This window comes from Malurus melanocephalus, unplaced genomic scaffold, assembly GCF_030028575.1.
Source record: "Malurus melanocephalus ecotype Western Australia unplaced genomic scaffold, MMel_1.1 scaffold_0, whole genome shotgun sequence".
Taxonomy (NCBI): Eukaryota; Metazoa; Chordata; class Aves; order Passeriformes; family Maluridae; genus Malurus; species Malurus melanocephalus.
The window spans coordinates 3,269,137-3,282,616 of record NW_026623232.1 but is presented as its reverse complement, the minus strand read 5'-3'; the positions used below and the strand labels follow the sequence as shown (position 1 = coordinate 3,282,616).

The 13,480-nt window shown below is 37.2% G+C and overlaps 1 protein-coding gene across 9 annotated transcripts in view; it reads left to right on the top strand.

Moving 5' to 3' along the window:
* RALGAPA1 (Ral GTPase activating protein catalytic subunit alpha 1) overlaps positions 1–13,480 on the top strand; it is a 129,024-nt gene that overhangs the window by 65,679 nt on the left and 49,865 nt on the right. For all 9 annotated transcript variants that reach the window (XR_008965361.1, XM_057366668.1, XM_057366365.1 and 6 more), the window contains 4 exons: positions 1,904–2,014; positions 2,951–3,019; positions 4,301–4,435; positions 5,179–5,362. Coding sequence is in view for 8 of the 9 variants with exons in the window: in XM_057366668.1 (XP_057222651.1) it covers positions 1,904–2,014; positions 2,951–3,019; positions 4,301–4,435; positions 5,179–5,362 (499 nt within the window). In the remaining variant the exon portion in view is untranslated. The remainder of the gene's footprint in view (positions 1–1,903; positions 2,015–2,950; positions 3,020–4,300; positions 4,436–5,178; positions 5,363–13,480) is intronic.

Below are 13,480 nucleotides of genomic sequence, written 5' to 3'. Positions count from 1 at the left end.
AAACCACCCCTAAAAACTTTTCATTCATCTTCATTTTAGAGCCTCTTTAGAAGAAGTCCTTTAAAAATTTAAAAACAAAAAAAAAACCAACAAAAACTTTGTATTTTTAAGTAGTGAATCGCTGATTATTCAGTGGCTCTGAGAAGTCTCCAGATCTTTTTCTCAGGTAATCTTTTTCTACTTTCAGTGATCTGGATGCTCTGTATTAAGCTACCTCACAGTTTCTCCAACCCCTTTTTCTTCTCCAGTGACTCTGAGGTGTTCCTGCAAGTTTGTAAGGATGTTCCTAGCATTTTGGATTTGATCTCAAATTCTGTATTCGAATTGTCATGCTTTCAGTTTTATTTCATTATTTTTGGTTGTCATTCAAGCTTGCGCATTAGAATCTGTACCCTGCTTACTGTGCTCTTGCAGAGTACTTTCACAGCTGTCTCATGAGGGTTAAAAATATAATGGTGTTCTTGTCATAAACTCTGAAGACTTGCAGATGTGTGATGWTCACTGTTTTTAGTTAAAAGCCAACAATAGCATGAGGCTATGTCTACTGAGAAACAAGGCAAGTCAGAAAGGAGTTAATTACCCATTGTGACATTCTGGTTTCTATCTCTGTGGATGACTTACAAAAKCCATTCATAGTCTTTCTTTTTGCTTACAAAGATACCACAAATAAAAAATGTTAATTAAAACTTGTACTCCATACTTTTCCATATGCTTGTGCCATTTATTTTCTTTTCAAGACTTTAAATGTATAAATTGATAGCTAATTTTATTCTAAAATCTTTACTATTCTGCTCAGGCTTCATTGCCCAGGCATTTCTGCTTTCTTAAAGCTTTGGATTTTTTGAGTTTGAGTGCGATGCATCTTTCTCTGAAGGGTTAATATGAGTGTTCTGAGGAAGAAAAAAGCCTATGAAGCCAAGAAATCATATCTAAGTGTTTTTGCAGCATAATTGCCCTTTTCTGAGTTCAAAGGTAGGCAGCCATCTTGCAGCACATACCTGCTTCACTGCTGAATACGGTGAGATTGAAACAAGTAAACTACTGTCCTAATAATGGATGATTTCACTTGTAGTATTAACTTTGTCCTTGTCATTTGCTGCACACCTTAATGTTTTAAAGAAAGTGCAGTGAAGGTAGAAAATTCAATTACATGTCCTGTACATTAAGAATTTGGGAAACATATCCTCTTCTTTTAATTTCTATGTTTTCCCACTTGGGAGTGTAGAACAGAGTGTACGTTCCCTCCTAAGGCTGGGAATTAATTGTACAAATGTGTTTGCTTCTACTTTGAGCAGCACAGTAACTGTGGAAGGCAGAGCAGCAATGTTCTCCTGCCTTTAAAAGACAGAGAAAAGCAGAGTTAAGCACAAAAGCTGAGGTGAATTCATTTCCCTTCTAACAAATGCTGGGCACAGCAGTTGCTGGCAAAGAGCAGAACAGTTCATCTCATGTTTAGTACTATAGGCTGCATTTTGGGCGTGTGGCTCTTCACCTGCTTTGATTCTCAGCAAAGACCTCTGGTTTCAGAACTGGAACCTTGGGGGTTTTTGCAGTGATTCATTACTATTAATAATCCTTAAGGTAACATGAATTCTTTCTTCCTGGCTTTATGATATTATACTAACCAGCCTGAAGTTAGTTAGGAGACACCTCTCCCCTTTCCAATGTGCAGCCTATTTGATATCTGTCCCAAAACTTTRGTGTTAGCTGCCAACATTTGTTTACTAATATATAACAATTCCTTGTAAGTTTGGTAAAATTTAATTCTGTTCCTCTGGTAAATAGGTACTTAAGGAATTATATGTATTAAACTACCACTGAAGTTTGCCGCTGCACTACTGCCTAATGCACTCTTACATGAAATCATTTTGTCATTATTACTGTGCTGTGTTCTGTTTTCTAGTTTCCAAATAAAACAGTAGCCCAAGTTGCCTGCAGTATGCTGAACATGCTGATCCATTATGTACATAGACTTCAACTGTATCAAGCTGATTCACCTTTAAGAATTATTCAAGTAAGTATTTTTTTTTATTTGAAATTTTCAATTATTTAAAAAGAAACACTAAAATGTATTTCCCTAAAATTAAACACTTGAATATTGACAATTTTGTTTTGCAAAACACTGAATTAGTATAAACATAGTTTTACTTAACACTAGCAGTAGAGATTTGCAGCACATTTACTTCCTGAGTCCAGTATTGACATGTAATGTGTCTATATCATGCCTGTTTTTTCTCAACAGAARATACATGAGAATGTTGTCAATAAAGTACAATTTTATTTAGTATTAAATATCTTCAAACATGTTTATTTAAGTTTCGTGAAAAAGTGATTGCTTCAAATATGGATCTGCAACTGTATTTTGAATATCCATTGAAGAATTTCAGTATAAAGCAAAAATAATATTTTGGATACACTTGCCATAACAAAGAGGTAGACCATGGCCTTTGTGAGTCTGAACCACAGAGAAAAGACGAAGTCTCCCAGGTTCTTTTCATGTGAAAGTTTCCTAAGAGATGTAGCAAGTGTTCCTGTGCTTCTCTACAGTCATACTTTTGTTCAAATAGAGACAGGGTATATACAAGTTCTAGTAGTTCTAAGAAATAATGTAACTCAGCACCATACACAAACCAGGATCAGATTCCTTCCTGTGTCCTACAAATGTGTTGAATCAAGTTCTCTTCCTGCCTGAATATTTGGGGTACCTGTGTAATTTCACTGTCCTATGTCAGTCAAACAGAACATAGTCCATCAATGTATTCTAGAAAACTCAATTAAAAGTGGTTTGTTTGTTTTTTTCAATTGTCAAGGAGTACTGTAACTTGTCTCAAAATAATTTTACAGAATTTAACCATGAATCTGGTATCATGTCAGATTAACCTACTTTAAAATTATTTTAAATGTAAATATTTAGGCTATATTTTAAAAGAAATATGGTGTATTTCCCCAGATTCTGATAGCAACTATTACACATCTGCTACCCAGTACAGAAGCTTCCTCTTATGAGCAGGACAAGAGAGTAAGTACTTTTCATTTCTAGTACTTTCTGCCTTCTGAATGCTGTGTCTCTTCTGAATTGTTTAGCTTTGCTCTGGGGCTCAACAGGTTGTTTGAATTTGGGCACTTTGGTGCAGTTTGTTGCTGACAGCTCCGTCGTTCTGGGCTACCAATTCCCATAGGAGCTGAAGTTCATCTACTGCTCATTTTGGCCTCCAGAGCTCTGTTTCATCTGCTGTCTCTGCAAGAAGTCAGGGGCTGTTGACACTACACTCATATGCCAAGCTAGCCACTTTCCCACTTAAAGGATGCTTTCCATAATTGACAAAGTTTCCCCATGAACTACTGTGGTTCATTGTATATCAAATTTCATGTAAAAATTGTCTTACCACATTTGACAAATGTAGTCCCAGTGGGCTTCTTAAAAATGGGTTAAAAATAAAAAGACTCAGTGCCCTTCATAATTAGGTTTATTATACTTTTGAGAGACATACTTGTAGTGCATTATGTGAAATGAGTATATTAGTTAAATAGATTTTTTTTAAAGTCTTCTATTTAACTTGAGAAATACTTTATGGAATCTTGCCACTATTTATCTGAATCATCTTCCCTTCCACAGTTAAGTTTTAAAAATAAAAGATATTTATTTGGTCAATAAGTTATTAATAATTTGGTGTGGATGTGTGTCTTAAACTAATTCTGTTTGAGAGGCTTTCAAAACATCCCAAGAGAGAGTTAATTCTTTTATTAACTAAGTAACCTTACAGAAAGTAGTTGGATTAGTAACTACAGAAAGTAGTTGGATTTTTTTCAGATGATACCTGGTGCTGCATAACATTATTGATAYGTTGTGAAGGACATTCTGTGTTATTTACAAAGCACTAAATGCYGATGAATTCGTTCCATTTTGTGTAATCCTTGATTCACTTTACTGTAAAATTTATGTGCAAAATGGTACCTCAGCCTTAATTTGGACATGTGTTATCTGTCATTTTAAAAACAGCACCTACAATCAACTTTGAAAACTGTGGGTGTCCTCTAAAGTATAGTATCTGCTTACAGTCTTACTGTGATGACAAACAGTTGAATGGATGGCMTTTGTTAGATACCTCAGTAGCAAAAGTTGTTACTGATGCCGTAGGTTTTGAAGATACGGTGGTTAACAAGTGGGACCTGCCATTACTGCAGAAGGTTGACTTTCCTGAATGGAAAAAAGGAAGCAAAACAGAAATAAAATAAAGCAATAAATATGAAGTAGCAGGTGCTGGCTTAATTGATTTATAATGGAAAGTGTTTTTTCCAGTTGGTGGTTTCTTTACTTCTGTGCTTATTGGATTGGATAATGGCCTTGCCATTAAAGACTTTGCTGCAACCTCTTCACACTGCAGGAGGAGAAAATGATAAGACTGAAAGATCCGTTCTTAATTGTATATATAAGGTACATGTTTCTTTACTCACTAATTAAAAATTTCTATKTATGAAGGTAGTGTCAGTTTTCATGAAAATGAAGTCAAAAGGTTTCTCTAAGCTGACCTCCATTCTCCTCCTGAAATATGGAGTGTTGGCTCAGTTCTTGCAGGTTTCACTGTAACACTTGACTTTTGGTATATTTGGAATAGTAGATTTTGTTTTACATTTTGGATAGTTATCCAAGCCTTGTTTTTATATGTCATATGGATTGCAATGCTTGTATTGTAGAAGACTAGCTATACTTTTAATACAAAAGGATGCAACTTTTATATATCAAGCAATTTCATTTAGCAATAAGCAAAGCAAAAAGCACTGAGTTATAATTACTGTCTTTAGGAACACAGAAGAGAGATAGGATTTTTTTTCCTTTTTTGCAAGAGAAGGGGATTAAAACCTCTAGCAGCTTAGACCTAACATATGTAATTAAAGAAGATAGGAGATCTAAAAATAAAGGTAGCTTAATGATTTTTTGTAAGTTTTGTTTCTTTATTGTTAAATTCCACTTTGGTCTAGACTCTCTGTTAATAGTTTTCTTTGTCGACCAGGATTTGTTTCTGTAAACATTAAGCTTGTAAAATTTTCCAATGTTTTGTCATGCCCACCTTCTAACAAACCAATTTTAAAAATGTTAAAAAACCCAACTTAATTTCTTATAAAACTATCAAATACAAATTTCAGCAGTTAATAYAATAAAATTCTGGTTTTTTCTAGGTTCTGCATGGTTGTGTCTATGGGTCTCAGTGTTTCAGCAACCCTAAATATTTTCCTCTCAGCCTTTCTGATCTGGCATGTATGGATTATGATCCTTTTATGCATTTAGAAAGCTTAAAAGAACCAGAACCACTGCATTCTCCAGACTCAGAGAGGTCTTCTAAACTTCAGCCAGTCACTGAAGGTTTGTCAAATTTCCTAAATACATTTTCTTTCAAAAAGATTTTATCTAGGTTTTCAGTATTGAAGTGTTGGTCTAAAGCATAGTTTCTCAGCTATATGTAGACACTAGGTAAGAACCATTAGTACAGAATGAGCAAACATAATTTTGAGCAATTACCATCTGATTAACTGAAATAAGTATGTTCTGAACAACACAAAGATCAATATGATATGGATTCTTCCGTGCTCTGTGTATCAGCAAAATGTTAAGTACTGCAACATGGATAAATGTTGCTTTTCATTTTATTTTCAGTAAATTAATTYGATTTTTTCTTAATCTTGCTCCTTTTTCCAGAAGTATTTTGGATTTTTGTTCCTGTCTGACATTGCAATATTTAATGTTTTCTGTGAATTTTTTTAGTCTATCACAATTTTTTGTTGATCTTTTTTTATACTGCTTTAAACCACAGATTTGTCTAAAGAGAGAAATTTTCTCTCATCTGCTTAGAACCTTAGGAGACCTGGGAGTTAACATTTTTTTGACAACTCAAAAATAAAAATAATTCAGAATCTAAGCTACAGAGGACTATCATATATTGTGCAGTGTATCTAGTAAATATCTACAAATGGCTACATTGGGAAGAAAATTGAAAAAGACGAGATTAAGATATGAGAAACTCTGTGTAGTGCTATTCTACCTCTGTATTAAGTTGTTCCATTTAGGCTTTTTTAAGGGTATTAAGAACCAGATAAATGCAGCAGCTCTTTGTAGCAGCTGTGTGCTAACAGCAGGTGATTTTGTGGTCTGTAGTGACTACGTGCTGTTTTTTATGTAGAGAAAATGGCTAATCATTGTGCCCTTGTCTAAGGCATGCTTCATCATCCTCAAGTACTTTTTTGGCCAAAGAATTCTAAACATAGAGCTGTCTCCTAATAAGCTCAGTATTGGATTGAACAAGTCTGATCTGAGAACTACTGGCAGGAGGAGCTGTAATTATTAAATTTACTGAAGAATGAAGCAAGGTACTATAGTTGGCTTTTCGTCAAATGGCTGTGGCCTTATTAGTAAAAAGTAATCATCTGCAGGGTCAGAATGAAAGAGGCTTCGAAGGATTCATTCTGTCCTAATTACAGTCTCACCTATACATATTATGTAAAGCTAATATTTAAAGCATTTGCCAAAATTTACTTCCACTGCATGTTCTATTACAGTGTAGTGAATTGTAGTAGCTTTTTATGCCTGGCATCTTTTGTATTCCGTAATAATCTGTAATTATGGGTTAGAAGCAAATGCTGTGTGGCTTTTTTAATCTGACAATCTGAAAAGACAACCCTGAATAGATTTCTCTTTAAATGAATAYGCTTGCACAAAGCCTTAGCATCAATATCTTCATTTTGCATTTCCRACCATGATCTTTTCTTTTATGATTTCTTGTTAAATTTCTTAATAAAAGTAATTTCAGATGTTCCTTTTATCTCTCCAGATAAATTAAGTTTCAGGGCTCTGGAATTGTAAGTTAGACTGTGAAATTTAATTGGCAGACTACAGCATTATAATGCAACCCTGGTCTTGCAACCTTGGCACTTCTAGTCCCCATTGCCAGGCAGTGAATAAAATTGGCAGTGCTTAACCGATTGCACAGCATCTGTTCTTCCTGGCATTGTTGGAGGAGTGAGAGGAGTAAAAGTAGTGGAAAACAACCAGTCTGGGTCTCTATCAARACAGAAGGTCAATTATTACAAGCTAGCAGCAGAACAGTATGGCAATGGGTCAACATCTTTTAGTAGAGGAAAGGGGCTATCTCTTTTGAAGGAATGGAAATAAGCAGGGCAGAAGTTGTAGGGAAATCAGGGAATTTTCTAGAGAGACAGAATTGCAAGACTCTTTCCTTGGGTCACAAGCAGAGCTAAAAGTACTGGAATCTTAAGACRCAGAGCTTTAATGGATGTGATTGATTTACCATGTTATGCCTGCTATTGTTCAAGGTCAGATCCATCACATGTTTTGTGGATACTTAGCCACAGCATAATGTGGTATGAGACCAAGAAGATATGGGACTTATTGTGATCCAGCTCTGTAGTGGGGACAGGATCTACTGAGAGTTTTGGAGCAAGCCATGTAATAAACAGCAGGCAAGGATTTTTTAAATCCTCTGGGAACAGGCATATGTCGAGATAGAAGATGATTATTTGTTGCTCTTTTTCAATAACTTTCCAAGTTCTGTCTCTCACAAGAAAAGTCTTAACCTAGGATTATCTGTGAAATTGTGTTCTCCTTTCTGTCGATGCTAAAGTGGTAGATTTTGGTATGAGATAGACAAAGAATAAGTTTGAAATTAGGTATTAAGCATAATAAACTGCTATATTTAAACCAGAATGAAGTTTCAGCAGCTTTCACTAAGGCCATCAGTAGGRAGCTTTCATTGCATCATCAGAACTTGCAGACAGCAAGTCTGTGATGCTTTCATACATCTAAAGAATCACTGGGCTTGTTTACRTGGAAACTGATGAACTGCTCCTCTTGCTAGTGTCATTGGGAACCTGCTCTAGCTAAGTACAAGTGGACAAGTGATGGTGGTGGTTGATCCTGGCTGGCTGCCAGCTGCCCACCAGAGCTGCTCTGTTATGCTCCTCCTCAGCTGGACTGGGGAGAGAAAATACAGTGAAAGGCTCGTGGATTGAGATAGGCAGGAGCAGATCACTCACCAGTCACCATCATGGGCAAAAAAGATTTGACTTGGGGAAATTAATTTAATTTATTACCAAGCACWTCAGGATAGGATAATAAGAAATAAAAGCAAATCTTCAGAACACCATACCCCTACTACCTCTCCCTCCTTCCTGGGCCTAACCTTATTGTGACCCTCTGCCTCCTCCTTGCTCCCAGTGGTGCAGGGGGATGGGGATTGGGGGACTGCAGTCAGTTCATCACACATTGTCTCTGMTGCTTCTTCCTCCACAGGGGAAGGACTTCTCATTCTCTTCCCCTGCCCCAGCATGGGGGCCCTCACTCAGGAGACTTCTGCAACGTGAGCCCTTCCCACAGACTGCAGTTCTTCATGAACTGCTCCAGCATGGATCCCCTCCATGTGGCTCAGCCCTTCAGGCACAGTTTGCTCCAGCCTGGGTCCCTCATTGRGTCACAAATCCTCCCAGCAAATRTGCTCCAGCRTGGGCTCCTCTCTSCACAGCACCACAGTTCCTGCCAGGAGCCTGGTACAGTGTGCGCTTTCCATAGGATCACAGCTTCCTTTGGGAATCCACCTGCTCCAGCATGGGGTCCCCCAGGGGCTGCAGGTGGATATCTGTTCTTTAGTCCCCATGGGCTGTGCGATCGCATCCTGTCTCACTATGGRATGCACCACAGGTTGCAGGGAAATCTCTGCTCTGATGCCTGGAGCACCTCCTTCCCCTCCTTCTTCAYTGACCTTGGTTTGTGTAGAGTTGTTGCTTTCAGATATTCTCACTCCTCTTCTTGGCTGAAATTTCCTTCTACCCAATAACTCTTTTCCTTCTTAACTCTTGTTGTCCCAGAGGCATTGCTGCCATCACTGATTGGCTCAGCCTTGGTGAGCAGCAGGTCCAACTTGGAGCTGGCTGACATTGTCTTCATCAGACACGGGGAAAGTTTTCAGCAGCTTTTCAGAGAAGCCACCCCTGCAACCCCCGCACTACTGAAACCTTGCCACACAAACTCACTCTTCTAATTAACTGCACTGACTAGCCAATTTAGATGTTCACAAGCCAGCCTGGACTACATAGTGCCATGATCTGCTAACTTCTGAACTATTTAATTTCAGGACCATAAACATATATGAAGGAGAATTTTTTTGCAATTATAGAGAAAAACATTTTGAAAGCTGTTCTTCATAGATCACAAATCTGTTAGAGATGTAATTGGAAGGTAGTAGTAACATTACATATATACAGTGGTCTGTCAGTTATTGATTTGATTGATTTTTTTCCCATTACTCACATTTCTCCAAACATATTTTAATTTCTTTTGCATAGATTGATCATTTTTTATAGTATTTTTCAATTTCTATTGAAAAAGTTTTCCTTACCTCATGTTTAGTCTTAGCTTTTGTTTAAAAAGTAGAAATATAAAGTACTTTTATTTTAAGGTTTAGCTGTTTGCCATTTGTCGAGGTTTGGACTGTGCTGACAGCCGAAAGCACTGTACTCACGACGTTCTCTCCCTTCCCCCACCGGAGAGGGAGAAGGGAGAGCGAAAAAAAAAAAGCCCAAATAACACGAGAACTTATGGCTTTGAGATAACATAACATAATTGAGAGAAAGATACGTATGTGCTCCAGAGAAAAAATGGTCAGGCAGGCTGCATAACTTAAGTTGCAAAATAGATTTATTACTACACACTACTAAGAATACTACGACACTGGGGGGGAAACAGAGATAGGGACAGATTTACAAGGAGAAGAGAAATAAAACGGACATTTTAAGACACTTGTTAYCCTTTCCGGGGACCCRTCTCTTTCYCAGCCCAGGTCCCATCCTCCCACTCCACCCCCATGTTTTCCCACACACAAAGGGGGGCWGGAATGAAAGTCTAACACAGATGAAGGCACTCAGTTGTTGTCAAGCGTCATAGGAGAAGAGTTCTTACAGCTCCAAGCAGTGGAAGTTTTATCTTCCCAAGAACAGTTAGTGTGTAGCTGCTAATTGGCAAGGAAAGATCCTTTACCTCGTAGGAGAAAAGAAAGGATGTCCTACAAGGCCAAACTGCGTTGTTTTCAGCGGCGTGAGACCAACATCACATTTCTCCTGGCAGAACACAGCTTCTGTGGCGGGGGCGTCTCTCATTCAGTCCAGTCCTCAAAAGGCCAGGGTTTTTTTTTTTCCTCACAGCAAGGTCATTCTCTTTTTCCTATTCAGGTCTCTCTCAGTCCTTTCCGAGACACTTATTTCCTCCATGTTCGAGAACCACAGCAAGCACAGTCTGCATTTCTTTCTTACATCTCCTCACCCTCCTGCTCTGTTTTTCCCAGTGCAAGATACTAAAACTTCATGCTAACAACCTAAAACTAACATGGCGGCTGCCCTATCTTGTTTTGAATTCTTTCTTAAATACTAGATAATACGTCATCACAGAGGTGTAACCARCCTGTGCAATTGGCCCAGGCCTGATGGGCAGCCTGTCAATCAACCCAGAGCCAATGATGGATTGRCTCTAAAACACAGGGGGCAGGACTCCTTTTGTTGGAGAAGAAGGAGAAAGCTTCCAGAACTTCCTCACAGCAGCCATCTTTGTGGTTTTCTTGGTCCCATCCCCCCACCACCAAAAATCAGACCAAGTAAAACCATGACATCATTTTACTGAATGGAGACAAAATGCACACTTTTCAAAAAACACTTTATACATAGTGCATCCAGATTACCACAGTGATAGGTTCAGTGTAACTGCATGTCTATAGATCTGAAGTTTAAAATTGGTAAGGAATGAGACTTGTTTAAACTAATGTAAAATACAGGAAACTAAGCTAAATGGAACACTCTTAGGCTCCCTCTAAATGTAATAAGGGAAAAAGAAGAGTTTTCAGAGTCTGATTCATCCCATAGCTCCAATTTGAGATTAATTCATCTGTACAGGTCATCATTCTATAGACAGCTGAAAGKATGAGGAGAGTTACACTCTACCCTCAGTCATTACTTTTTTCTTCTACTACATAAACATAATTGTTTAAAACTGTTCAGCCAAAGTTGAATTAAATAGTTAACAATACATCTTAAGGAAATTCAGGAATYCTTTGTTTTTGCCACAGATACAAATTAGTGGTGATGGATCTTCAGCCTTTCCACAAAAGAGGTAATTTCAGGGTCTGAGAAAAATAAATAGTATAACATGCTTCTAGTTAATTACCAAGTGATCATGTACACATATAAATTACACTGCCCAAGCCAGAGGCAGTACCACTGTAAAGAGGGGAGTGATGTGTTCTCTCAGGAAGACAGGTCAACATAGCAGTAAGCTGACTGCCATAATATGTAATGAGATGACTTAGTTTGTAAAATTTGTGCTAATGCTGCGATGGCTGCATTACTGCATATTTTCATTTGCCCTGCAGATGAAAGAGCATGGTTTAAATACTCATTTTACAGGTTTTAATACATTGCATGTCCTGTTATTCCTGATTGAGGAAATGTGCTTCTAGGAATAAATTAAGTTGCAAAATTAATTTTAAATTCTCATAATTTCATAATACATTACCAGGCTTGGGATTTTTTTTTTTCTTTTCTTTTTATTCCTGGGAAACCATCACCAAAATCTGATTCTCTGTGTAGCAAAAATGTTCCAAGATTGCTTTTATTTCCACATAACAGGTTGCATCTTACCATTTACTTTTCAGTATACGACTCTTAATACTTCTAATTTAAGCCTTCTGTGTCATTTTTAGATCAACAAGACTGTATTCCGAGAGAAGACTCATTTTATAAAAGAAGCAATGACAGATTTATGATTTGAATGCAAATGTAAAGTTTTCAGGGAAAGGCTGTATTAGGACTGAAAATGGACCTTCCAAATTTAAATAATTGTTCCACTCTTTGTATCACTGTGTCACCTTTCTTTTCCATGTCTCCGTTAGGCTCCTAAGGGAGTAGATTCACACACACAGGCACAAAACAACCATGGTCAAGTCTGAGTAGAGTCTGCCATACACAGTAACAGCAATAACTTACATCCTAGGAGGGCCTTCTTATTCTTCYGCTTTCTCTGCAGAACTTAATAGGGGACAATTAACCTTCATAGTGTGGGACTTCAGGTGTCTGAAAAGCTTGTGTGTCTTCTCCTGGGATCCTGAGAAAAGTATTACCTTCTTTATCTGTGCAGTGACAAGTGCTAAATACTTGGTATAAATATCCTGACAAAGTTGGACCATCSTCTGTGTTGTCCAGGTGCTGGTCAATAATGTGCTGATAAATGATTCTTCAAGCACACAGCTTATTTTCTCTTTGTTTTGTATAAAATCTGCTTCCAGTTTCTTCTTGTATTTCAGCAGATGGCACTATAACTTAATTTCCTTGTATGCTGTCAATATCTGGACACTTAATTCAGCCTCACTGAATGTTTTTGTATTTGTAAATTTTAAATCTCAAGAAGGCTATAGATTATAATATCTAATTTGCCTATATTAATTCTCAAATTTATTAAAATGCTTGAGTAGATATGAGTTTTGGGACTGTGTAAATACTATGTTGATTTTGCCAGCTATTAACTGGATGAAATGTTACCCTTTTTGTAATTCTGATATAGTGCTTCCTAAAGGAAGAGAATAGCCAGCATCCCAAAACTCTCATACATGCTGTACCCAAACTTTTGGGGAAAAAAAGGCCAGTACATACTACCTGTTTGTTTTTGCAGATGCAGAACGCATCTATCTTCAGAAACTGAAGATCTGTAATGGCAGTCAGTATGCAACACAAATTTGCCTTTATTTTTCCAGTTAAACCAATTAAGATATCTTCAGCTGCAAAGAGAAATTTGTGTGTTAAACATTAGGTTTTGCAACTTATAAATACCCAACATAAAAGGAGATTAATTAGTTATATCTTACTTCTGTGTCCGAGAGGTTACATATTCTCAGTAAATACTGAATGAAAAAGTAGCATCATTCAAAACATTGTCATTTGATGGATTTTTAGTGAGAAAGAAGATGTGAAGTGTTTGCACCAGTTTTGAATGTTTAATGTAATTTAAAATACATGATGTAATCCTGAAGAACACAGTCTTTTTAACTTCCCTTTATAAATCCTGAATTCAGAGCATCCATGCCTGGTTACAAAAGAGTGGATACAGAAAACAATTACTTTGCTGTATTGATCTTGCTCCCACTTCTATCTGTCTTCTTCTGCAATGTAATATTTCAATGTAATATAGGTTCTTCAGCAGGTCCCCTGAACCACTTGACGATTCKCTGCCTGAGAGAGTCACTTTGCCCAGCTTGTGTACTTCATATAGAGTGGACTTGATAAAAATAATTCAATAACAATATAGTACTGGATTAGCAGGATGTGATATAAACACTAAAAATATCTTCTGTGAATTTAGATGACGTAACATGCAAGTGGAAGGTTTGCAGCAAAGAAGGAGGTGGCAAAAACCATATTGAAATACCAGTGTATC